We start from the raw sequence: 27,330 nt of genomic DNA on the forward strand, positions 1-27,330 counted from the left end.
TCGTCACAAGGCGGGATTTTTGCCGCCATCGACCTGACGGGTGGAAACTACCCGACACCGTAGTTCGACACCTTCAGTCTTTGTCGTCGGCCTCTCGCGGATCGTTCGAAAACGACACAGATGATGAGGACACGAAGCTGCCGACAGGCGCACTTCAAGCTGTCGAGACACACTTGAAAGACAAACTGTACTGTTATTGTAGATATAAATAATAATTATCAGAAGGTTTTCGCGTTGCCAGTTGCTGATGACTGCTGACATGTTATAATCACGTATTTGTTCATGAGCCCCAGAGACACACGCGCTTATACAGCTGTACCATACCGCCACTGCTTTTCTTACGGGAGCCTTGGGTTGCCAATGCACAATTGTTCCGGAATAAAATGTGGAAAAAATCGAGTTTGATATTGTACACACACTCGCGAACTGTCTCTCACCCACACAAACTGCAATATCACACGACAAATAAAATGCTATCACCTCACGGAAGCAAATCCTCCTTATTTACTAAAATATCACTGATCACTGTTGTTATGACCAAAGGTCAAAGTTAAAGACCTACAGTCGCACCCAGCACTGTAGCGTGTCACTGCCATTCGCCGTAACATTCCCATGGTCATCTAGGACAAAGAGAGCACAGGGTCTTGAGCTTATCTTTATCTTACAGAGACTACCAGAAATTAATACGAGGTTAAATAATTGCGCAATGAATGAATATCACCCACAAGCCGCTGAACTCGTGAAAACAAATGTAATGCATCTTATCCATTCATGTTTTCTTGTGCGACTCAAGAGAAATGCATTTCGCACATTTCTTTGATTAATAAGCTCCTATAATTCTGTGGTGCACGTTAGGAAGCAAATAGTTGGGGCTGGGTAAATATTCCACCGCCGACTGGATGGCTAATGCGTTGAAGCAGATTAAATGATTATTAACAAAGAACAGCAACCGTGCAGCTGTCAGGCATTAGCCTTGGTTCTGTGATGGAGTTTTTCATCTTACGGGCAGACCAATGATCTATGTACAAGCTAAGACTGGACTTCAGAGGCTGCACGTGCACAGTCGAATAAGTGTTGGAATAAACATTTTGGCAACTCTTTATTCCTCTGGCCATCACATACTCAAACAACAGTTTGCACAACAGACAAAAAACCAGCAATACAAAACCATTTTTCTCTGGTCACTATTCACTAAACATGCTGGCACAAATAAAGTACTACAAACATTTTTAGCAATATTAAAAAAATGCTAAACAACAGATTCTTGCATCATTAATAACCTGAAGCAGTGTAAACACGGAGAGAAAAACGAAAAAACAAGGAATTAGCCAAAACAAGGACAAATAAAATAATGGCTTTTCCTCGATCTTTTGCATGCGTTGAAAACAAGTGAGAAAATGTATTTTAAATGTCGGATTTTCGATTACCTTGTAATAATAGAGCTAAAAGCTGTATTTAAAAGGTTTAAGTGCTTGAGTAACTATATTTTGCAGGATAACTTTGAAGGTTTATGTTCTTGACTATGCCCAGACAGCCTGACTGAAAACAGAGGGGAGTTCCAAGGAAGTGACTGAAGTGGCAGCAATCCTAATCTCTCTAATGCCAAATTCAGGAACTTGTTGTCATCTCTAAAACCACTCCTGGGCAAGCAAACAATATAGAAATAAATTACTTTTTTCTGATACACATTTAAATGAGTGGCGTGACAATACAATGTATATGTTTCAGATGTTGTAAAGTAATTGGAACTTACTGTAAGGTTGTCCAGCCTGATATGATCCAAGTAGCATGTAGCATATAGGTCTATTCATTCAGACATCAAACTAATGCTAGCTGTCATTTATTTAAGGAGATATTTCTTGAGGTAAAACTGTACAGTTATACCTGAAACATTGAGATATCCAACAATTTGGTAACTGATCTTTCATTTCTTTGAGATGATTTTGAGCATTCTCTCTTAATGGTTTGATCAACATTTGCAAGATGTGTATCCGATGAAACATAGTTCAGTCTCATATGAAAAGCTCAACAAATGCCCACGAAATCTAACACTGCTCAGTTATAGTTCAGATGTTTTGAGATGTGCTTGTAGCATTTTAGGAATCATTAACTACTGTATGAATCTCACTTAATACGCTCGTTGTATATAGCTCTAAGCTGTGCCAGTATTTCTGCTGCCTCTTTCCCTGAGAATCCAGCATGAGCTAGAACCCAACAGAGTGCTGCCTGTTGTGCACTGACCAGAATCAGCTGGTCTACAAAACAGTATGATTGTGGCCCACCAGTTAAAGGCCTTGCTTAGCTATGTACAGCAGGTAAGTGCTGGCAGCATGAGGGTAATATCAGAATAGGTCAAAAAGATGGGTCTCAGCATGCAATAGCCTGAAACATTTGCCCGATTGGAACCTCTCATTGAATTGATCCTGTTTGCTTTTATCTATACAAACAGATGGGTGGCCACGTTCAAGAAGTTTAAAAAAATGGGGAACCAACTGTTGCTGTTAGGTTACAGAACTGCCTAAATCTCAACAGAAAGAAGTATGGCACCAGCAACAATGTCCACATTTTACTGATAAGGTGTGAACACAAAAATGCAATAATTAAGTTTTTGAAATACATTACTCAAGCGTAACTAACAGCCACTGTTTTACAAATCAATTAAAATATTGATTAGTGAGTGACAATTTGATATGTTTCTTCTAAAATCTGTCAGAAATTAAGCATTTCTTGTGAGCAAAGTGCCATCCAGTGCCAAGGCAGTGAATATTGCTTGGCATGAAGGGTTATTATGTTACATACATGTACACAATGAACAGATATTCCTAATGACAGAGGAATCTTTAATGAGGAATAAATCTAGATGCTCATAAAACTATGCCTATAGTCATCTCTGACTGAATTTGATGAATTCCAGGAAATACATTAACATACATAATTTCTTTTAAAATTATATGCTTGAGAGACACAGGATTGCCTCCTTTTCTTGTGCATATTAGCAAGTCTTCACATGCTGTAGTCACATAAAGAGGATGATGTCTTCTGAGTCTCACATCCATGTATACATACACATGAGAATATATGACTACACACACCCACACACATCAATTCCCAAAACTCATCATCCATCATCATTGCCACTGCTTACATACAAAAGGAAGGATTAGTTCAACTTTGCAGCGCCATGGATCTGCTATCATCATTCTATAACCATTCTACAACAAAACTACAAAACATTTGTTACCAACTGCCTACATACTTCAATCGTGAAAAAGCTCCACAACTCGACATTTAGAACACTCATTTTTTTACACTTGAAGACTGTCATCAGGTGTCAGCATAGACCACAATGCATCTGATCACAAAATAACAATGATTCTGGACACATTTTACAGCCTAACTTTGTGCAAAAAGGTAAGTAGAAAGGCCTCTGCAAATGTGGAAAAATGAGGAGCTTGAATTTTCCTTATGCCCACCGCTTAAAAACATGATGTAGTTGACCTAAAGGAAGGTGAGCAAGAGCTAGTGTCCGTACAGCTGAGCTCTTTAAGAACTAGTCCATACAGGGGTTGTGGAGGGTGGGGAAGAGGATTTGTTTTATGCTGAGCCAGCAACTAAGGCTATATCATGTAAACAGATGCTACAAGAAGAGAGAGAACAGAGTGCCCGTGACGAGAGCTGAGCCTGAAGACAGCCAACCCTCACTGTATGGGTGACAGGCGCTAACCATTGCCATTGCCCCAGAGTCTATACAGCCACGCTCCCAAAGCATCAAGATTGACTTTCTATCATCAGAAAACTCAAATTGATAGGATGGCCAGCTGCATATAATCATGTAAGCTATCAAGTGTATGCAGCATAAAGAAGAGAAGGTTCTTAATTTAGCAAACTGCCCCTGTCATCAGTGATATGTGAAAAGCCAATGCCTCTCTTTGTTCAAAAGTCTCTGATGCCCTAATTAGCACCAACTTGAATATCTTTTTCCTTTACCATGCTTAGAAGAACACGTAATAATTGCCACAGTGCAGCAAATGACTAGATTACACATTTTTGCTGTCAGAAAAATTAAGTAAAACTATTGCCCCCAGCCAACAGGCACCCACTGAGGCTCTTTCTCAATCTTTGCTGCTACCCTGAGCAGATCTGTCATGGCATCTGTCAAACTATCATTAACAATGACATGATCAAAAATGTGACCATATCGCTCTTCAATTTTTGCTGAGGCTTCTGCAATTTCCTCCAGTTCCCCAATCTGACATGTGAAACAAAATACAGATGAGATAATACTAACAAAACAAAATAAAGAGTCAAATGTTTACAATGATTTATGGAAAAGACCTCGAAGAAAAATGACTTTTTAAAGTGTTTGGAGAATACTGTCTGATTAGATGATTTCTGTTGCTACATCTTTAAAGATTTTGAAGAGTACTGTCTGATAAGTTGATTTCTACCTGTTTCTAGACCTGTGATCTTCTACATTTCAAATACTTTATAAATATTAACATCTTAAAAAAAGACTAGATTACATCCTTTGGAGAAATGCAACATAAAAGCTTGACTAAACCAAAATGGCCATTAAATATCCACTCACACTAAAAGGACGGATAGCATCAGCTTCTGTAGCTCGAGCCCTTGCAGGCATACGGCTCTCCTTCAGATTTTCAAGTGGAGGTGCTTTGATGAAAATGATGTATGGCTTAATCTCGTAAGTACGAAGGAATTTGAGTGCCTTTGGGAAAAAAAAATATCCCAATTCGATGACTAGGATCCATGGCAAAACCAAATATCCATTTGTAGCAACTTTTGGTTAAATGACCTAAATAACAATTCTCCTTCGTTTTGAAAAAAAATTCTTTGTAACAATTAGCTGAAAATGATGACTGGTGTATCTAGTATGATAGGGAATATGACCGACTCTTAGAAAAGCGTAATATCTGTAGTAAACAAATTTAAGCAAGGTATTTATTTGTAAAATTCTTTACCTGCTAGATTAAACTGCATTTTCTAAGCATTTATAATTAATGTTTACTTCAATAAAGAAGCACTTCTGACAGTGTCATGACAAATGTCTAAGCAAATTTGCAAGTTCTCATGTTTTGGTAGTATTTGTAATTGCAAAACAGTACAGTATATAAGTTCAAATTATATTTTTACCTGAGTGTGAGGGGTGAGAAGGCACACTTTGCCAGAAGAAATAACATTTTTAATGGAGTCAAGGCTGGTACCATAGAGATGCCCTCGATATTCTCCATACTCCACAAACCTGATCATACAGTCAAAGTCTCAAATAAAAAAAACTCTCTTTTGCTTTCAAAGGATTACCATACAAGATATACAGCCAAACAAGTCTTAAGTGTTGTAGTAACTTTAAAGAAGAAAGTGTACAACTCTGCTATACCAGTATTGAAATGTGAAAAGGGAAAAGGACAAGACTGATATACCAGTTATGACATGAATATAAAGACAGCACTAATAATGATTAGCCATTTACAATTGAAATGTGATGACAAGGAAAAGTACGACCTGATAGTGATATATGAATAATGACATGAACATGAAAACAATTGAATTTCTATTACATTAATGAAACATGAACATGAAAGGACATAGCAATGAAGTACACATACTGTACTTCAAAGGCGAAACAAAGTCACCGCAATCATAGCCACAATCACAGCCCCTATGAAGACATGAGAAATGTTATCCCACTGACCTTTGCTGGATAATCTGTTCCTCCATTTCATCTCGAGTCAAAAAGTGGTATTCTTTCCCTTCTTCTTCAAATGGCCTTTTTTCGCGTGTAGTGTCTGAAATCAAATTACAAACAATGACAATCTGACAGCAAAGTGATGTAGCTAAGTACTATTGCCAACACTTAAAACCAGTGCTTAACTCACATGGCACAACCTCTTGAAAGTGTCCTGGGTTGCTGCTTTGAGTCGCCTTTTCAGCTCGTTCCTGCCAACACCTGATGCACCTGAGACCCACATATTGGGGAAAATGGCTGAGATTTGCTTGCAGCCTTCATATTTATGAGATCACTATCCTCTGATCATATAAACTACTAAACTTTTGCCTAGGCTATCTAAAGACAGCATCATTACTCTTGCCATAAGAGATCATTATTATATATGCCACTATCTTTCAGGGCTAACTTACAGCACAAAATATGATATGGAACAGATGGTGATGATGAAGATTTCATATGTGTATGGCGATTTTGCTTCTTATTATTCTCATAAACTTGTAATGCAAGAAAATATCTTAACTATCTTAGGAAGCTGTGTGCTCAGACTACAAGAAAGAACTCAGAACTTGTCAACTCACCAATTAGAACTATGGGGCGGAATTGTCTTGGCTTTGGTATGTAGAGTTCCACTTCCTCATAAGCTGGAATCTCATCCGTGTCATAATCTGAAAAAACTAAAATACACACAAAACATAATGCATGCATGCAATTTACTGAAGTTAAAATCTTGGCAACTGTTTAGGTTATGCCTGCTTATTTAGAAATTTATTGCATAGGTTGATCTATTCCTCATTTCTTACATTAACACCAATAAACTTCTCTATCTTAAACTTCACCCCTGAAGATAACATCCCTCATAAAAGACACATATTTGCTTCAGATGATGTACAATAAACTGTTTGTGAACAAAAAAACAACAAACGGTAAGTATACTTTTTCAATTCATAATAAATAAGCCTGAGAAAAATTTGACCCTCCTACAAGTAAGCTCAGCACAGACTCAGATCTTAACTTACCACCATTCTGGACAATATGATACATTGTTTTCTTCAAGCGCTTTTTGCGAGGTACCTTTGGGCTGTAGCGGCATGGACTAATGGATCCTGAGTTAAAAAACATTTTCAGAAAACAGTCAAATTTCTAATGGATAAAAATTAAGACAAAATAATATGCAGTAAAACTCTATTTTATAAAACATATTAAATAACAATCTTTCATGGTCTTGAGGAAAATTATCCATTTAAAACCAGTTCCCCTCATTTATAATGTTTACAAACATCTTTAGGAATGATACTCAGTAAATAAAATATTAATGACCATCTTCATTCTCAATCAACATTTCATACACACAATGCAAATTCTTTAATTTGAACAATCAGAGTTAAGGAAATGGGATCAATAACTCTAACTTGAAGAAAGAAAGGTATCTAAATGAGAAAGAACATTCTTTAGAAATGACAGAAACAGAAATTCCAAAAAGGGCTTACGTGTCATGTGTTTCCCTTCTCTTGATCTGGCCCTATGTATAACTTCTTGTCTGGAAATGAAAGCCATTTTATTAAATCAAAATACTGATTTGATTCTGGAAGGGTTCAAGGCTAAGAAATTCAGAAGAAGGTAGCATCAAAAGTTACAGCAAAATGAGAACTACTTCTCATGTTGGCTGAAAGCAGTCAGCTCACATTTAGCTCATACTTGTACTGTAAACAATGACTATTTAAAAATTTTTTAAAAGTTTCTAACTGGCGCACACTTTGTTTAGCATTGCATCCAAAGTCTGTTTTCCGGTCAACCCAAACAAGCAAAACTGATTTTTTTAACAAACTTCACCAAATGCTTTTCCCCACACACAAGCAGTCTAATACACTAAATAATTTAATCACATTTATCAAGGGAAACCAACAATAATAATAATAAACTCCATTATTGTTATCATCATCTGTAGTCTGCATCATAATTAAATCTTGTCTACAACAGTGACACAGAACTGAATATCCTCTCAAACTTTGTGGCATCATTAATTTTAACTGACGATACTATGCAGTCTTTGCAGCATAATATCCCAGAATGTCTTTTGGAATGCAGGTTACTTCTCTCTCTCTCTCACACTCTCTCTCTCTCTCTTTGTCTGCAATCCTCTAGCCAAAACACAAAAATGGAGGGTGGTTAATAAGCATCTACGACAAATTACTCATTTACCCATTTTCAAGTACCCATTGATTCTGACTGACTAGCTGACAATTGGATATTAAGTATTTAACACTAGCTCTGCAATGTCTACTAGTTTTGCGGCATGCTAGCTACATAAAACTCATAAAAATGTATGAGTCCTTAGCAATAATACATCCCTGAGCTCCAGTGCCACCATTAAGACTACACCCTGTACACAGCAGGTTCACCTCTCATGGTAATGCCTACTGGGTATGAGGCCAGCTCGCTTGCTACCATCTTCGTGTTTGTAGGCCTGCCACCAAATGGCGTCCTCCTGATTAACAATGTGAAGAATGTCACCTTTTTGAAAAGAAAGGCCTGCTTCTGGGCACGGAATATTATCATCAGCTGAGGGGTCAAAGTCAAACAAGGCTCGAACTATCATCTGAAAACAGAATGTGAACTTAGAACAAAATAACCATCAAAGACTTACATAAAAATGTCCTTCAAGCAGATCTGTTTGACAGACTTTCTATTCTATTAAAATAATGTTTATATTGAAAGCATGCAAAACATAATGTCAGTGCATTTAAAAGGATAATCACTATGGCAAAGTATTTAATGTGTAAGTTTCTGATCCTGTCTTCTACAAAACAAAAGTTTGGATCAGCAAAAAAAGTTCAGAAAAGTGTGACAGTACAAGCAGTTACCTCAACTTTCCTTCCTGCTGAAGTCTTGTGACTTGGGACAAGCTTTAGAGTGACAGACCCAGATGCCTTAGACTGAAAGTTTATTAAGATATTTGATCAGGAGCATTGACAGTTTCTGTGACAAAGATAGATCCTTCAGTGTGTGTGTACATGCACAAGCACACATGTGGCATTCGGCATGTGTGTAGGAATCTACAAAGGTGGATAAAAAATAACTATCTATAGGTCTATTAATTGGTATGTGTTTGGATGAATGTGAATGTGAGTATGCATCTCTAATTAATAATAAAAAAAGATGTACATATCTGCAATCATCATTTTGTATTTTGCTGTTATCTAGCATATATCTTCACACTTGATTATATAATAAATGCATTATCCAGTAAAGTGACTCATAAATTATTTTTAAGTGAAACATGCATCATACAGTTTGGGAAGTGTAATATTATATACATCTCTTTATTTTACACCTAACAACTCAAGCCAAACATTTTACTTACTAACATATCTACCACTTCATCTGGTAACATTCCAAATATTCCAACTCCATTGATCTCATGCAGTTCATCACCTGCTGAAATAAGGCCTGCAACAATATAAGTAGACATCAGTCTACACAGATATACACAAAGACATCAACACACTTATTCAGGCATGGATTGCATAAACCTTCCAAAAAATACTTATAATTGCCCTATCTCTCCTTTAGTAATAATAAAACAAAATATCCACTCATATACAGTGTTTGCAATTAAAATCTACAGATACAAGATCATAAAAAATAAAGACAGATCATGACACTCACTTCTGAAAGTTTTATAATGAAAGTGGCTTCCTAAGTGGAGTTCATGCTGTTTGGTGCAAAAATGTAATGCTAAATAAAAAGTCTTGACAAGGCAGCATACATGAATTCCAAAGATGCATATCCAGCAATGTCTTTTTTTTTTATCTTCCATCCAAAAAAGAAGCTAAGTGAGTATTTTTTGCAAAATGTCAGTACAGATGATGATGAACTTGCCTCAAGCTGACAGTTCAACCAACTTACATTAGCATTTCCGTTCTTAGTCAGTTCATGAATTGGCAGCTGTAGCATTATAAACTCCAACAATAAAGTAGCATAGCACAAAATATAGCAAATAAAAACAGTGCTCGAAACATTGTGTGACAGATGATGCCATTAAGTGGGGTGGGGGGAGTATTGTTGCTAATAGCAGCAAGCTATCAACCAGGACAAAGATTCAGGGGCTTTGAGACAGAAGTAGGACTTGGCAAGCAGTTTGCAGTTTATCTACACACTGTAGGTCATTGTATATTTCCTTTAACTTTTATCATTTATAGATTTTGTATAACCTGTGTATAAGTTGTCAATGTCCTTTCATGGATGCTTAATGTGATGACAGAACTGCAGGCAAGACAATGTACCAGAGGTTGAATGGCTGAAAAGGCATGCCTATAAGAAAGGGAAAAAACTCTGCTAGACTGGAAAGATGCATTCATGGATCTTTCCCTTCAAACTAATTTTCTGAACTATTTACAGTCTCTTGATCACAGAAAAGAACAGTGAAGTATATTTATCAACAAATCTGTCATCCAACTAATTTCATCTATCTGCATACCACTGCGGTCTGCTGCTCCCCCATGCAGAACACGAGCGATCTCCATGCAGCCTGTCTCCCCATTGATCTGAATTGTAGCGCCCTGCAAATGTATTCCCATTTATCTCACAAAAAGTCAGTACAATCTTTCAGCATTTCTAGAAGTCTTACAATTCTGAGCTACCAAAAAGGATTCGTCAGTCCTCTGTCACAGACCTGCAAACCTTTCAGCATTCCAAGACATAACTAAAAGCCTATTTTAAAGAGCCTTACGATGGATTACTTCCAATGTGAACTTATAATTTCGCTACACTTTATCCTGAATTAAGACTTTGCCTGCCACCATTATGTTTTCCTATGTCACTATATCTTTGTTTCCTTTGTTATAATGGTCTCAGAAGTCACATCTGACTAGTTTTTATGTTTGCTGGATTAATTCTCTCCTCTTCCCTACAGGTGTTCATGCTTTCTGCTCTTTTCCCCACTTAAATTAATCTAAGTGACCCAACAAGCATAGCTGACCATCTGATCTCTTGATCTCTGCCTTCTGTTCTTATTTCTTTGCTGCTATTGTCTTTATGTGATATCCATCATCTATGAGTGTACCAAAAAGTGAACTATGTGTGATTTGTAAAGCACTTTCAGCCCACCTTGATGCTGGGGAAAGGCATTACATAAATCATCATTAAAAAAATAGAGTTTATAAAAACATTTTAGCCTACTGAAAAAGAAAATGTAAAAATAAGTTTGTAGCATACCAGTGGTTCATTATGCTTCTTAATGATGCTAACAATCTTTACTGCTGACTCTTCATCCTCCTCCACAGGAATGGGGTCAATATGAGGCTCATAATCAGCACATGCTATTTTGTCGTGAGTGTACAGGATTGCCTGCAAAACAAAACTGGGATGTAATAACACGTTCTAGTGTTCTAGGCAGCAAAATTGTGATTTAACAACATATTCTAGTGTGCATGATAAACAGCCTTTAGGAACTGTTCATCATCTTTTAATGCAAAACTCATAATAAGGGTCATTCACTTTTTTGCAACTTTAAAAACACACAGATGTCATAGTAATCTGAATCATCTATTAAAACACACTGAACATGGCTTCCATCCTGTTAATATCCTACTTACTGTTTGTATAATTTTAATGCTCTGGTTGTCAAACTTATACCTAACATTTTCTAGTTTTCTTATGCTTATTTTCTACAACCATTTTTCTTCACTGACTGGTGAAAAACTGGGTATAGTAACCCCAAAGCTATAAAGTCTGTTTTTGTGTAGTATTAAACACTTTCTTTTACACTTAAGCTTGGTTGAATATTATCAGAAGTTTATTTGTACCCAATAAGATTGGGCACCACTGTATTACAGTGACCTAATAAACTTTAGAGAAAGATGTAACATTACTCTCAAAAGATACAGATATGCGAGGCTAATGAATTTGTCTAGACATAAATCTTTTAAATATATCAACTGCAGCTTTTTCATACTGTCTTTCGAAGAGCACACTATATTCAAAGACAGAGAAAAGAAAAGTTTTTCAATTACCTGAAAGTGAGGCTTGGATAACAACATCAACATCTCCCTCACAGCTGCTTCCTCTGTTTTATAGCGAATCGAGCAATAGACCTACACATCCCAAACAATTTATCTCTGACTTGTAAGCAGATGAACTTCTTTGGAGGTCTGTGTGCATGCACATTCAACACTTTTTGTAGAGTATTTCAAAAGCATGCAAAATGTCAGGCTCTGTTGTAAAAATCATGCAAACAATTAACTTTTTTATAGAATACAATGTGTTGCAGTGAATTCAAAACTGATGTAAAATGATAACTATTGTGAACTCAGATCTGACATAAAATGTTTTGATTTCAAAATTGAAATAAAATGTTAGATACTTACATCAGCAGCTTGTGCAACAGCAAAATCAGAGACTGGCTCAAACCGCCCATCTCTTCCTCTCAACTTGTGGTACATCTAAAATTGAAACACAAAGTGGTAAGTTTTATCACAAAGTATTATTGCCAAATTACTTGAATGCAAGCAGATTATAGTGATTGTGCTAAATAATATATCTTGACACTTGAATTACAGATTGTAAGAGAAGAATGATATTCATCATTTTATTCAAGAACTCTTTTCTAAACTTGCTTTATTTGATTTAATAATGTAGCATCTAAAAAAGAAAAAGAACAGCCAAAAAAAAAAAAAGAAAAAAAAGAGTGACTGTGAAAGACAGACTGGAATTGCAGTTGTAAACACAGGATAACTTCTAAATTGCTGTCTAAGCAACTGGCTGATTCACTGCATGACTGAGTGTAGTCCCTTCCTTTTGTAGCAAGAAGTATTCTCAAGAAATAGCACGATCCTTAAGAGATAGACAGAAATAAAGACAGAGAGAAATGAGAAAGATAACCAAAAGTTATTTTGAAACAAAAGAAATGAACAGTGTTCTACGGTTGTAGTCAACACCAGCTGGTAAAATATTTGTAAAATCAAAGACCAGTTAAAGTCTTAGAAGAAGGAATCTATATAAGAAGAAATGATTTACATGTATCATAAGATGAAGATACCGGTTCCGTAAAAAGCGGCGCAAAAAAGCAATTTCAGGTTCTTTGTTTGGCAGCCTGGACTCAAGGGAAGGGAGTGCCACCAACAGCTTCTGGGTATCTGTGAAAAGTTTGACATTTTATTTTGTTCCATTTACTTAAAATATTTGTTATGCATACTAGGTAACAGTAGCAAATCCCAATACATTTTGTAGATATATAAGCTGCTGTTACAAATATACATTATGAATATTTTTTAATTAAATGGGGATAAAATTAATTGAAAACATAAAAAAACAAATCATAACACACAGTATATTTTACTTATACAAAGATCTGCTCATTATTGAACTCATTTTTTTTAATATAAACTTTTGTAAAGCGTTTAATACTTTGATCAACAAATATTTCTTTTACGCTATTCTTTGACAAAGCCTCCAGTAATTGCCCTTTAGCACGTACTAACCTGTGTCAATACGGACATTCGAAGTGAGCGGTAGCGTAACTGGCATCTTACGAAGAAAGATATCACATCTGTAGCAGCAGCGACAATACCCCCCACAAGCATCCCACAGTCCTCGCCCTCCATAGCCAACCCGCCACTCAGGCACCAGTAATCACCTGAAAATACAGAGAACAGAAATGTCGATCTGTGCATTTCACATTGCGAAAGAAATGGGTGCTATTCAGAATAACTGTGCAGAAGATTCTGAAAAATGTGAGATTCAATTTACGAATATATATTATGTCCTCTTCTATCCCTATACTCTGGGATCACTGAAGGACATATAGTCTCTAAAAATAAAACGTACCAGGTTGCGATAGACATGTCTCACACAAGTAGGCAACGACATCGAATCTGTGAAGTTTCCAGAAACACAGATACAGACGTCTAAAGTGCAGGCTCAGGAACATACATGGGGAAAACTCTTCACGGAACCGGCTATATATACCGCTTGGCTATAATCTACAGTTTCACAAGGATTATCACGAACTTGTACTATACACGTCCGCGGGATTATGGCTCCATTTGAACTTGTCCGTGGTATACGACGTACAGTCGTGCACTTGTCACCATTGCGTGCTGGTTCCAGACACCAAAGCGAGGGAACTCTCAGGAGACTTCCGGTCCGCTAGGCCAGGGCAAAGACCGTCCAAAGTCGAGAGGGACTGTAGGGCTGGAACTGTGGGATTTATTCTCCCATCGATTCCTGACTTAAAATGCAGCGCAAGCAGCGCTGGCACACATCTATATTTCCGTGGTCACGTTCATATAGTTGTCAAATCTTTATCCAGCGTTAAGGACCTTATAATTATCGTTGTCGGGTGTAGTCTGACTTTTGACAAGACATACAGTTATACAAACATAAATAATATGTTTCATAAAAACTCAGATACAAAATTCATATTAACTACTCTTCGTAAAATTTACCGCTAGCTTCATTAAAAATCTAACTGATAGAAAAGAGTGAGACACAATTCAGCGTCACAAAACCACAGGTTCGCTATAGTATAAATCTCCGAACATCCGCAGGTACACGTGTCCGTAGAGGGTAAGGCGAAGCACTATATATTATTTGTTCTCTCTATGCACCTCCTTCCACCACGAATTATGGCTGCCTGCCAGAAGGTGTCACTAAACATCCAAGCAACGACGAAGTGATAAAAGCACATAGACCCTCATCATCCTTCCGATTGATCGCTGGTCCTGCAAGGTAATAGGGTGGGGAAGGGGAGATATAGTGAGGTACGGGCAGAAAACCCTGGCTAACACCAAAATTACATTATTTCGGCCACAGCATAGCGAATCTCATCAATGGTAATATGTGATTATTTTTCCAAAGCCCTTTACCACTTGATGTTTAAAAATACTAGCCGGCATTGATGGAGTTTCATGAAGAGTGGCTCAGTATGGCAGGCGAGATAACAGAGTTTTTCAAATTCCTCCCTCCTGCAGACACTATTAGTTGCAGCTGTCTAGAGGAAGACGCTGGAGCCAAAGGTATAAAGGTGCTATCATCAAAATATAAAATCCGTTACTGAAAATGACCCGCGTTCTCGCATTGTCTCTCCACAGTTGGTCACATTAGGGCTAAAAAGACTATGCCAAACAAGTGTGATTCTAAAGCAAAATATGAAGCTTTGGAAAATAGCCAAAGCATTTCTTGTGAAAGAAAACAAATATCCTCAAGAACTAGAGCTGCACTATATATATAAGCAAGCAGTGCAAGCACTAGCAACAATTAAGTACTTGATACAAACTTCTATGATTTCTAGAAAGTTCTGTTAAGTCCATACCAAGGTCAGTCCTCATTTGAGGTTTCAGTGACAGAATTAAAAATATTTATTATTTCGTTCACTGGGTAATGCAGCAGTCGATCAGACTAACTTCATAATGGTGTACGTTCTGCATGAAAACTACGTATGCGATCTCTATACACCGTAAAAGGAGGCTCCATCTCGTGTATGGTATAGCATTTTCTTGGAAAACATCGTATGAAAAAGGAACCGCTCATCACCACCACAATCTCCATGACCAGACAAAGCGGGACGTCTGTGGTAGACATTCGTGATCCAGTCAAGGTTACAACAGCGACAGCAGCACTAGCCAGACTGAAAAGGATTAAGTACAACAACACCATGGGATTTGCTGGCAAGTATAGAATGTACAAATATCTCAGTTATCCAGCTTTAAGGCTGCGAGACGTAGACTCTGTGATGAAGCACACAACAACATCGAATGCAGTCTCGCTGGTGAAGACAGAGGAATAGACTGTACAAATTCTGCACCTGCATAGCTCTGCTCACCCATTCATGTATCCTCTTACTCCTACTTCCCCGACTCCGACCAGCAGAGGTCAAGAGATTACTTGACGGGTATGTAAAAGAATACAGAGTGAAATGTACACCATATTTCTGATTTGACAAACGCTCTGGAAAGGATGAATAAGACGACTGCTACCCTCAGATGTATTTCTCTTCAATGGCTCGGAGTGTTGTCGGTTGGCCTACTTTAAAAAAAAAGGCTGTCATCCTTTCACAAATGGACTAAAATCAATTCTCCTGTCGAATGATCACAGAAGAAATCTTATCAAAATGGCATGGCAATAATTTTGTATTGCGTAGACGACGACGAATGATAGAATGTCATCAGGGGCGCTAGCAATACTATTCTTCTCCTTTTGCCCAGCTTCCCGAAAGGAATTCGCAGGACTAGCCCAGGAGACTAATTGTCACCTTGTGACTTGCGGTGGAGTCTGACCCTTTTAAGAAAGTAACGTCGTGCATCATAGAGATGGCTGAATTCAACAAGTACATTAAACACAAAAACTTAGACTATACATCATGCTCATCATTACCAGCTGAAGCTGATTCAGCTGAAGGAGAAGAAGACGAGCCGTCAAGCAAACGAGTCATTTGCCCCAAAGTCTTCTGACAGCAAAAAAAAAATTATTTGTCTTTGTCTCGCGTGTGCCGTCTCTTGTAATTTGTCCTTTATTCCCATTGCCGTTTGTTTTCCGCTGCTAAGGGCACCTGCTGTCCTCGGAACCATCACTCCATCACCCCCTCTTGCCCGAGGGACACCCCGACCTTCGCTGAGGTGTCGGCGACCCCAGATGAAGGATTTTTTATGGCATCTAATTCGAGCTATGATAGAAACCTTTTACCGATGATTAACCCCTTCGATCAAGAATATAAAGTGCAATGGTCTGCACTGTTGTGAAGATTCAAAATGTTATAGCGTGCCTTGGGAAACTGGAGGCTGCAGGGGCTTGAGAAGGAGTGAAGACTGGCAAATACGTTGCTTGCATGCAGTGGTCATACAACTTCAGGAGGGGGTGACGAAACCTACGCAAACAGTTCTGAAATCTGGCTTGAATATTTTGTAAGATATACAGGTTAGTCTGTAGGACTAGAAAGATAGAAGGAATGAAATGATAATGATGATTTGGTGTGGAGGAGGAGGATGATGACGCTGACGATAGCGATGATAATTAATACAAAAGAAATCTATAATTCTCGCAAGTATAATAGAGACACACTTTAACAGATGATGCGTAATAATCATCATAGCAAACATCCTAAAAAAGAGATTTGCCCCATGCAGCCTATCTGGAGTGCACAAGAAAGGAGGGGTAGACTGAGGATGGGGGTAAGCTAGAGTAGGGCGATCCATAATCTAGTCTACAGAGGTCATGGGGCTGTCAACGCTCATCTGCACCACGATTATCTCTCTGTCTCGACGGAATTTATTCTTCTTTCTGTGTGTACCAAGCGAAAATGGACGAACAGCCATTTTCAAGTGCTTGATAGGGTACCCAGCATCGGTCGCGTTGATTTTTTCTTCGATCTCTTCTAACTGTATTTTTATAGTCAACTATCGGTTTACCACTTCCATGTTCAGCCAAGCCATGATATCCTCGCTGTAATCCAGGTGTCTTTTGTTCCTAATTTGTTGATGTTGATATCTCATTTTCCACCACGAAGGCACAACGTTCCTCCCATAGTAAAACCTCTTTAATTACGCTAGCTGTTTGCATAATCTACTATGCGGAGTTTGTTCTTTGTTGTTATTGTTTTTAAGCCACCAATAACATCTAGCAGGGTTCCACCACTGGTCGGGTGATGACCCAACCTGATCCACCAGACGGTAACTGCGCTGTTCCTCTCTATGTGGCCTTTACCTTTTGGAAGTGGGCAATACAGAGAGACCACTCATGATCCTGCACAAGCAGTTGGCCTTAACACACAAATCCCATATTCTGCGCAACTTACATAAGCAAAACCATAACTGACCCTTTTCCCTGCAACAATTCACAAGGTGTAAAATCTGTCTATACTGCTACCACACACTATAAAGCACTCTGTACAAAGTCTTTCCACAAGTTGTGAATGTTATGCAATATACGTACTCTTTCAAATGTTCCGCACGATGATGATTTGTACACTGCTAGGTCGAGTCCTGTACAAATATAAAGATCTGCTTTTCCCGGTAAACATTCTACATAATGCTAAGACTAATTCGGTAAAAGATTGAGCTATTAAGCCCGCGATGCCAGTCGCAAACAGAAGGTGTATGAGGGGAAAAAGCAAAGAGTATGACATCGAGACGCCAGACTAGTCGGATGTCAGGCAGGACAGGATTGATTTTATCTCCCACTAATGCAGTGAATACATTTCTAAGACGGATTCGATCCCATCAGATTGCTTTGCATCCTGTCCCAGCGGCAACAGCTCAACCTCTGCACTGAGACTTTGTCTGGGACTTCGCTCTGCATGCAAACTACATGACATCGAATAATACGATCATCAGTAATCTCACAGCATCTCCATAAAAAGATGTTTAATGTCACTTTCAAATTTTCTACAGCTACGTCGATATTTACCAAAACACTATCCTAAACAGTGTTTTAAAATTCTTGGTCCACTTTTACCAGCAGCAAGGCTGTGACAGAGTCTAAAGATGTGAGAAAGATGAAGTGACGACGGGAACTTTTCTTTTCCTAATGCTAATGACAAAGTTGGAATACAAGGATGGTTATACTAACTACAGCTCTGTCACAAATAAAAACTATCGTATTCGATCTTCTGCTGTATTTCTGCTGTCTTCGTCGCTTTGGACAAGTTGAGCCTCTATCCATGTCATCAGTAACCCCTCACCCGATGCGACTTCCACCAAACGAAGCATGATCGCAGACTTGCGAGATGTTTGCTTCTTTAAAATGCGTCTTTCTCTTTTTTCTTTTTTTCTCTCTTTCATTAAGGCGGCAGAAATTGTTATGCAACAAGCCAAAAATTTTGTTTTCCGTTTTAAACAACCTCATCTATTTCCCATGACGGCAACGATGATTGCAAATAGAACTTTCGACATCAAAGAATAGCTGCTAGAGATTTCACCACACCATGGATATCCAAAAGGAATTAAATAGAACTTGAACTTGGAAAGGCTACGTGGAAAGGTTTATAAACATCTTACTGTCATAAACCATTCCCACCCCACCTCTCTGTCATTCATCCCCCTCCCATGACTTACACTCCAAAACATACAGACACACCTACGCGTGGACACACACACACACAAACTAGAAATGTTTCACGATTTTATCAAGCAGCCTATATATAAAACATCCCAGATTTTCAATCGCTGTTATGATTTTCGTTTCTCTACAAATTCCATTCGCGTGTAATATGTGTCAATATGTTTCTTTTAATAGCACAGCAGCCCAAAGATATACTGCTTAACCGAAGGACCACGATATCTGTCGTGCACTGAAATCTTTCTCTGACTGCAAAAATGTTCGAAACCTTTGAAGCTGGAACGCGGATAATGATGCGTGCTACACTCGCCTTTTCATTCGTTTCATCGCTCGCTCATTTACTTGCACTCTTCGCTTCTTTGCAGACTTCTCTGTACCTATTTCTCTGCAGAAGGGATTCTGAGAGTCCAACAGGCACTAAACATAAACAACAACGAGAAACAAATAGTCAGAAAGCATAGACAACATGAAGAATCAAATAGCCAGAAAACAGACATGTAGATAATCATTCAGAAAATCTAAACAACGCAGAAAATCAAACAGAAAACTTAGACAAGTTCTTTTGTTAAATTACCCAATCTTAAAAAAAAATACTACCTCGAATTTTTAAATTTCCCTCCAGGTTTTAAACAGAATCAGTAAAACCTACAAAACAAATGTCCAAAAGGCCATTTAGAGGCCACAAGATAATATCACTGCGTTGCAAACAAAAGCACCGTGATGGATAAAAAGTTCAAAGCGCTGATTTTTTACATCTGTTTCATTGGAAATCGATAATTGGCTTGATGTTAGTGTTGTTTCGCCAGGCAGTAGGAACGGGTTATATCACAGAGGGCTAGCTAGTCCAGTCCTGTAGAAATCCGGAACAGAGCCACCGAGCTTCTTCAGTCGCTGAGCATCATCTAATGGGTGCAGCAGACCATCCAGCAGTAAGCTGTGGAAAGCCAAAGACCACTCGCAACATGGCCATCTCTTTGAAAGCACTACACTACACATGTGAGATGCACTGACAAATTAGAATTAATTACCAACCCTAAAAAATGTGTGTGCTTTTATCTTACTATTTTAGCAGGCAAGCTCACTCTTTCTTAAAAAGCATCCCAACCCAGTGAACCCACCCACCTCCGCCCAAATGATCAATCAATAGACCGAATGCCCTCGATCTAATTTATTTTAGATGGCGTCGTTGTCAATGCATGTGCATAAAAGACTTGCCTGCATTTTCTGAATACGACCCAATCAGACCCATCCCACCTCTCATGTTGCCACAAACTCTCTCTTTCTCTCTCTCTCTTTCTCTTCGTGTGTGTGTGTTTATCGAGCGACAGAACGTATCTGTTTGTTTTATTTTTGATATGTGGATTATCATGCAAGGATTGCCGACACTCAGACGCTGCTGCTGGAACCGCCATGCATCACTTGGACAGAGAAAGATTCCGTCCCATGGCGGATCAATACAATTTGTTGCAGGCCAGCGGAGACGACGGGCAATCGTGCGGCCACCCTCGCTGTCTCCTCTTCCCTCCGCAATGTTTCAGCGGAGGATTCAGAGATGCGTAAGCAACAAGACTTCAGTAGGAGAGGGATGAAGGTGAGGTTGGAGAAAGTTGTTTTCAGAGGTTTTCAAGGGGTAGGGGGTTAAAGCGGACGACTGAGGTTGTAATATATGCCCGTTGACCGTCTACTGTCATGTCGTTAAAGGCGCTCAGTTCTTTTTCTCTGTGAAAAATGGCGACAAGAAAAAACAAGCGAAGTCGGTACGCGTCTACAAACATCTGGAGATGTTACTAAGTCCAAATGATATCCTTTTCCGAATCATTTTCAGACACATTCTCATCTTGCATACTTCCTGGAATTTCTGGAGTTTTGCCGTAGTATGTCACCTCCTCTGACTTGTAGCGAAACTTTGCCTTTTGTAAAGAAACCTAGCCTCTCACGTTCATAATGATAAAATGACACCGGATTCGCTGCTAGCTAATTAACGTCTCCATAGGATGCGTGTGAAAATGTCATGTATACCACTTGACCAGCACTGTCCATTCTTCCCGCGTCAATATATTTCCTGTCTGGACGATAATAGAAATATTGTCAGGGGAACGAAAGAATGTAATAGAAAGGACGAGAAAGCAAATATGAATATTCCGTCTGGGTACATTCAGCACGGACTTCTATTGGCGTCAACATGCAGATGTAGCCGACATATAGCCAACATCAGTGCATAACAAGCAAACAGCCATTGTTTTTGAATGGAAATTCTAAACATTATCATTCCACGCATCAACTCTCGTATCAACGAAACATCTGGTGTCATTTCATGCACATTCGTCTATAAAATTAAGCAATAATCTGAAATTAATGAGAACTGTTTTTTTTTCTGTTATTTTCGACGTCAGCGAAAGGTATTCAAAGCAAAAGAATCCATAGTCCACCCCACCTAAACACCCGAGCAGTTTAAGATTTAAGTAAGCCAACCAATCTATAAGCCAGTTTGTCATCTACAGTTTGATCAACTAATTAATCAGTAATTGGCTTTATTGAATAGAGTAATAACCGTCGTGAGCTGATTAGCAATCTCATGTTGTGCTTTAAATTCTACAGACATTAAAACCAAGACAAATCGTTGAAGACTTGTAAACACAGAGACAGTCCTGAGCCACATTCAGTGCCAATAAATGACTGTTTTCTGCCGTCACGTGACAGAATAGGAACAGACGGGGGAAGGAAGCTGGCAATGTCAGCTCGTGGTGTGCACGTCATACCACTGCAGCTTCTGTTGATGGAGTGAGACAGTGAGATCGATCAGTGGTTCAGTGATGCGAGGTCTGTGGTTGGATGGTCAGACCAGTACTTAGTACTACAGCCTCAGCACGCGAGGGCGTCTGTCTGTCTGGTGGAACTGTAAAGCTCTGCCTCCTGTTCTGTGGTCTGAGGTGCGGACTGGACTCGATGTTGTCTTGTCGCGAAAACTCGTTAACTGCTGTACGGTGCTTGAGTGGACAGGCTGTAGTGCTCACGTGTGAAGTATATATGCGTTTGTAAAGAAATGTCTTTATCAATGTGTTAATCGGTGTTTAAATAATTTCCATTGCTTTGCACTATCTTATCACACAGTGATAGAAAATTATCACACAGTGATAGAAAACAGAAAAGAAAAGTTTCAAAAAAGAAGAAAACATCCTTCTCCACTATTTCACTCCCCTCCTCTCAACAGAAATTCCCACAATGCAGACTAATTAAGTGGCTGTTAAGCAACAGTTTATAAAGAAGCCCAATGTAAACAGGTCACCGAGCTGGTTCCGATAAACTGAAACACAGAATTGAGAAACGTGGACGTTTCAAGTCTATAGTGAACGGATATAGGAACATTCGGAATGCAGAAAGCAAGCAGCAGAACCTAAATGTGAGCAAGTCCTGGTAATTTCCTCTAAAGTCTAAACAGTTTCTCTGCTTTTTCCTCTTTTACGCTCTACTTCAGGTTAATCTAAAGGGTCACAAACATCTCCCCGATTTGTTTGGGATTTTCCTTCAGTCTAATTAATTCAAAGTGCGGTCTACTGAACACGGCAAAGAAATCAGAAAGTGTTAAAGATATGGGCAACTGCTTAGTAAAATAATAACTGAAACATAAAACTGAATCTGAAACAATAATCTGTGAGCCTGAAAGTTTGTGCTGAAGTGAATTGCCTGTCGATCTTCTAGCAAGTAGAACAGCGTGAAAAGAAAAACTCAATGAAGTTGTTCATCTCTGAAGTGAATACAGCACAGCACTTGGACTTTCTCTGAATTTCTGTACCATGAAGATGAAAGGTCAACAATAGCACAGAAAACACGGTGAATATAACGATCAGACTAATGACCACTAGAGACACAGAGATGCGAGTGATGTATATTGATTATCATATTAATTATCACCACACTGCATTATCCTGGAGCCATCATGTGACAGTAACATTACACTTAGCGTCTCTTCGGTTACTCGCAGGATCCCGACATGCTTCACAGCAGCACACGTGTGCTTCCAAAACGTGTGTCGTGAAACACAGTGACACTGCGAAACATGGCCCCCGGCAGGCGAGTAGTTCATCCCCAGTTACAGACAGCAGATGCCAAGAAGATCGATACATTATTTCTGGTAACATCAAAATGAATCAAATAAAGACGGCGGCCAAGACTACAACATTCGGTGATGAATAAATGATGTTTCAGATTACACTTACCAGATTTTCACCAAACAAGACCAGCAGTATTCCACTGTGCGGCAATGGACACTTCGATTCTTCTTGAAAAGAAGCAGCATATTCTATGGATATTTGTATGGGTTTACATCAGTCTTGTATAATTTTCATAATGCAGAGTGTAGCGATGTGTGTACTTAGGGTTGAGAATTATGCAAAAATCTGCTGTTTCTCCTATCCTCACCAAATTTAGCAGGATTATTCTTGTCATCTACTGGAAGGTCGTATAGGCTGTGAGTATCGCTCCTGAGTGTGCTTATTTTCTTCATTATAATTTCAACAGAACAAAAAGAACAATTTTACGCAAAAGAAATCTCGACAAACATAAGAGAAAATTTTGACAACATAATTTGAGATCGAGTATCCTGCTGCGATCCACTGAGAGAGAGAGAAGGGCGGGAGGGAAGACAGTCATACAGAGACAGACAAGAAGGGGGTGCGGCAATGGAGAACGAGCAAGAGACGCGGAAGGAGAGAGGGGTGGGAGAAAGCGTGAGTGTTGGCACCACTGCAGATTTTATAGTCATCAAGAGTACAAGTGTTACTCTAGTTCGCTACACTGACCCCGCGCATTGTGTCACGTGTTCCAGACTGCGGTGTTGCTTGTGTGGACAGAGACGGTGAATATGTTCTGGACTGGCTTTCCCTTCTACAGATTTCTTGCCCTTGGGACATCGTTAAATTTGTCCATCTTCCAGAAGAGTATCAAGAGACATTCACTATACTCCGTTCAGTGAAAATTATCGCTAGTGATGTTTTCTAAAAGCTTCAGAAGTTTATTCTAAAAATAAACTGATGTACGCAGCTTTGGTATGCAATGTCCATATACTCCCCCCATCCACCCATGTTCCACCCCTTATATAGTTGTCATGTGACAGACAAGGACACGGTAAAGAAGGCTCGAGCCCTTACTTCGACTGAAAATAAATATGTGTGTGCTTAGAAGACATCCGTCTGTGATCTTGCTATGATAACTGTCTTGTCTTTAAGCGTCCATGGCTTATGGTTCTTTAAAAAAAAAAGCGGTTGTTTTTCACTGAATATCTGTTGCTCCAACGTCATTTAGTTTCAAGGATATTTCGAATCGTATTATTTTTTCGTGTCCAGTAATAATAACGTGTGCAGAAGAGAGTGCAAAAATACCAGCACATAGAGCAGGAAAAAAAAAAACCCGCCTTTTGCTTTGCCGCACCGGTAGAGAATGACCTCGGTGCTCTACTCTAGCTGCAAGTGACATGCCGGATAACCACCTACCTCTTCTACCTGCATTTTTTTGATATCACACATCATCACCTCTTTTCATGCAGTTGGAAGCACATTTTCTTTCCAAGATCCAACAGCCACGGCATAAGTGCGATCATTCTCAAGATGCACATTTGCATAGTCGAGGTATACCGGCATTCTAATATGAAACATTTTTCTTCCCCTGGTACCATCAGTAAATTCTTACTTAGAGACACTGGTTAAGCTGAATAAGAAATAAACTTTAAAATACCATTCAATCGAGGATCTATTAATGAATGAGCTTATTATTTATTGTACATTATATTATTATGTCACATTTATTGGTGATAAAATAAACTGTTGCACCTTGTTTTTTTTCTACTTAAAACATTTTTTTTGTCTGATGCATCAAGTGTGTGTATATACACACAACTTGTGTATGCATATATTCTAAGGGCATCCATAATACTTAGTGATTATAGCCTGAACTGTGTTATTACTAACGGAGCAGGTAATACTACTACTTTTTCAATCTTCCTCAACACTTCGCTAGAAGTGGTCAGCGCAGCTGTGAAGTCAGCTGCAGAGCCTATTCTTTGTTTGCTTTAAAGTCAGTAACCGGAAAACTCCCTCTGCCCACGAGGGATCAAATGGGTATCTAATGACCATGTAAAGAAAGGGTTTGGCACTGTCTTTCACATTTCATACCCTACACATAGTCAGGTACCTCGAGTCCACTGTCCCTTTGGCCAAGGATACAAAAATTTTGTCTTTCTAACCTTTTACTGACGTTTCTGCAAACATTACCTCATAAACTTATAATCTAAAAATAAAAACATGGTGCAGCCTTTATCAGAGTTGATCATTTTTGCAATGCAAATCTAATTCACCTTTTAAAAGCATGTACTGTAGAAATAAGAGCAAATGAACTGCATAAAGCACATTTCTGACAGGCAATAAAATTATTTCCTTAAAACCCTGAATTGTTTCAGAACTGTGATACTGTTTATCTTTTTAGCATATTGAAACTAAAAATATTACAGCTGTAAATATTACGCTACTTGCGAGACAAATCCATTGTATTTAAAAAAAATTGTGTTAGGACTTGTATACAATAGGCTACTACAAAAAAAAAAAATTAAATTCTTTATATAGTTTAGTCAAAGAGCTGAAAAACCATGTCCACTTTGTGGCTCAGCAAATAACTCTGAAAGGTTACTTATGCATTTTAAAAATCTCATTACCTCATTAAAACAAACAAAAAAAAGTTTAAGTACTATATGCAGTAATATCTTGAGAATCCCCTGCCAGAGGAAGCAACAGAAAATACATATATATGCTCAAGCATGAAGTGACTCACTGCGTCTTGGTCATGGCAATTTCTCCATGGCATAGCCCTCAGCATTTTAGTTTATAAATTGTAGATGAGCAGTCAGCAGGAAAAGGATGATCCGAGCCTTAGTGTTCTGCTTGTATCACAATGTATAACTTATCACAGTGAGAATCAGAGAGTTATGACACTCTCTGAAGATAACGTCAGCTGTAAGCTTATAATTTTAAAATAGTGCCTTGTGACTGGCTATCTTGAAAACTGAAAATATTTCCTAGGTAAAGGAATTTAAATCTCTAGCCTATGCAGAGCATATAGAAGCTATTACAGCTTTCATCAACAAAGAAAGAATTTTCAGATGATGCCTTTATCAGTTCACAATACTGCTCAGGTCTACAACAGTAAAAGCTACATCTATGCATGAAGATAACATAACATTATCTCCATCACATCTGTTGAATCTGATACACTTTACTTAGCTGAAACCTCTGATTCTTAGTAGCTTAATGTGAAATGAAACCATTTCTCCCATGTAATCCTGCTTAGGATTAACTGTCACTCTCTAGTGCCACACACCGGCTGTCCAGCAGGGTGTATAGGCTCTGCAGTCCTATTTATATTGGCATTCCATACCACCCTTCAGCCCACAGTCCAATAACCTGCCAGTGCAGACAACTGGAATAGTCCATTACCTTCTCCAGGATGGCATAGGAGAAGCTGTCTTCCCTTTAACAGAATGATCCATTCCTACATGCTCAAACAATTTCTGCAGTGCTGCTTTGCATCAAGGTGGGGGAGGTTGACAATTAAAAATAAATAAGTCTAAAGATGGAATAACTTTTAGTACAAGGACATAGGTTGGATTGGCATAAAAAAAACAAAATTATTTCAGTTCCTTATATGCTAATAAATGAGATAAAAATAAGCTGAACAGAACTGTTAAAGATGTATGAAATAAAAATAGATAGGCTTTTAATGCACCATGCTCACAAATATCATTTTCTTTGAATGTTATCTTTAAAATTTACTGGCTTCGAATTCTCCTTTCCTTGTGTCCACCTCAAATTTCTATTTAATAACAATGAGGAAATCTTTGCAAGACCCGGAACATTTTCAAGTCTTAAAAAAACCAATAAACTTGATTGTGTCTTTTGAAAAAAAAAATCAACATTCACATTTGATGCATATCTTAATTCTTTTGGGAGACTGTTGTACATCACAAGCTGCTGAATAACAGCTATTGATCTGGTGTTCCAAAAGCCAAGTATTGATCTTTGTGTGCTAGGCAAATGAGGACTGACAGTGTCTTGAATAGGATCCGGAGAAAGTCCCTTAAAGCAGAGCAAGACCATGCAATACCCAAAGTAAGGGAAAGAACTGTGTTGAGATTGGCATAACATTTGTCAATGTGTTCAGAAGCGGCTGACCATAGCAATGCGATGATAGCGAAAAATGCTGTTCAAAGATCTCTGAGTAGGTCATATATGCACAAGACTTTATAACTTGATTTCACTTAAAGCACAAAATAGTGTTTCCATGAAAAGATGAGCCAGTGAAGCATGACATATATACTTATTTTTAACAGGAGGTAGTATTGAAAGTTCTGTTTAACAGCATTCACACTGATTTAACAAACTCTACAACTACTGATTTTCTCTCCTCAAGGCCTAAAGAAGAGTGTGATTGTGTCTCTATGGTATAGCACTACTGTCTGTTGTATACCATAAGGGTTTATCAGCTATAAA

At 38.5% G+C, this 27,330-nt stretch overlaps 1 protein-coding gene across 1 annotated transcript; it reads right to left on the reverse strand.

Moving 5' to 3' along the window:
• Positions 1 to 1,080: 1,080 nt before the first annotated feature.
• LOC112570483 (MAGUK p55 subfamily member 7-like) lies at positions 1,081 to 26,349 on the reverse strand. Its single transcript, XM_025248919.1, is given in 19 exon segments — positions 1,081 to 4,249; positions 4,589 to 4,726; positions 5,152 to 5,260; positions 5,711 to 5,804; positions 5,895 to 5,930; positions 5,933 to 5,974; positions 6,325 to 6,420; positions 6,763 to 6,849; positions 7,234 to 7,283; positions 8,146 to 8,342; positions 8,608 to 8,679; positions 9,108 to 9,193; positions 10,224 to 10,305; positions 10,961 to 11,092; positions 11,758 to 11,838; positions 12,112 to 12,186; positions 12,761 to 12,879; positions 13,225 to 13,379; positions 25,616 to 26,349. Coding segments are annotated over 18 exon segments (1,719 nt in total). The 5' UTR covers positions 13,271 to 13,379; positions 25,616 to 26,349; the 3' UTR covers positions 1,081 to 4,072.
• Between the last annotated feature and the right edge of the window lie 981 nt (positions 26,350 to 27,330).

This window comes from Pomacea canaliculata, linkage group LG1 (genome assembly GCF_003073045.1).
Source record: "Pomacea canaliculata isolate SZHN2017 linkage group LG1, ASM307304v1, whole genome shotgun sequence".
In the NCBI taxonomy this organism is placed as follows: Eukaryota; Metazoa; Mollusca; class Gastropoda; order Architaenioglossa; family Ampullariidae; genus Pomacea; species Pomacea canaliculata.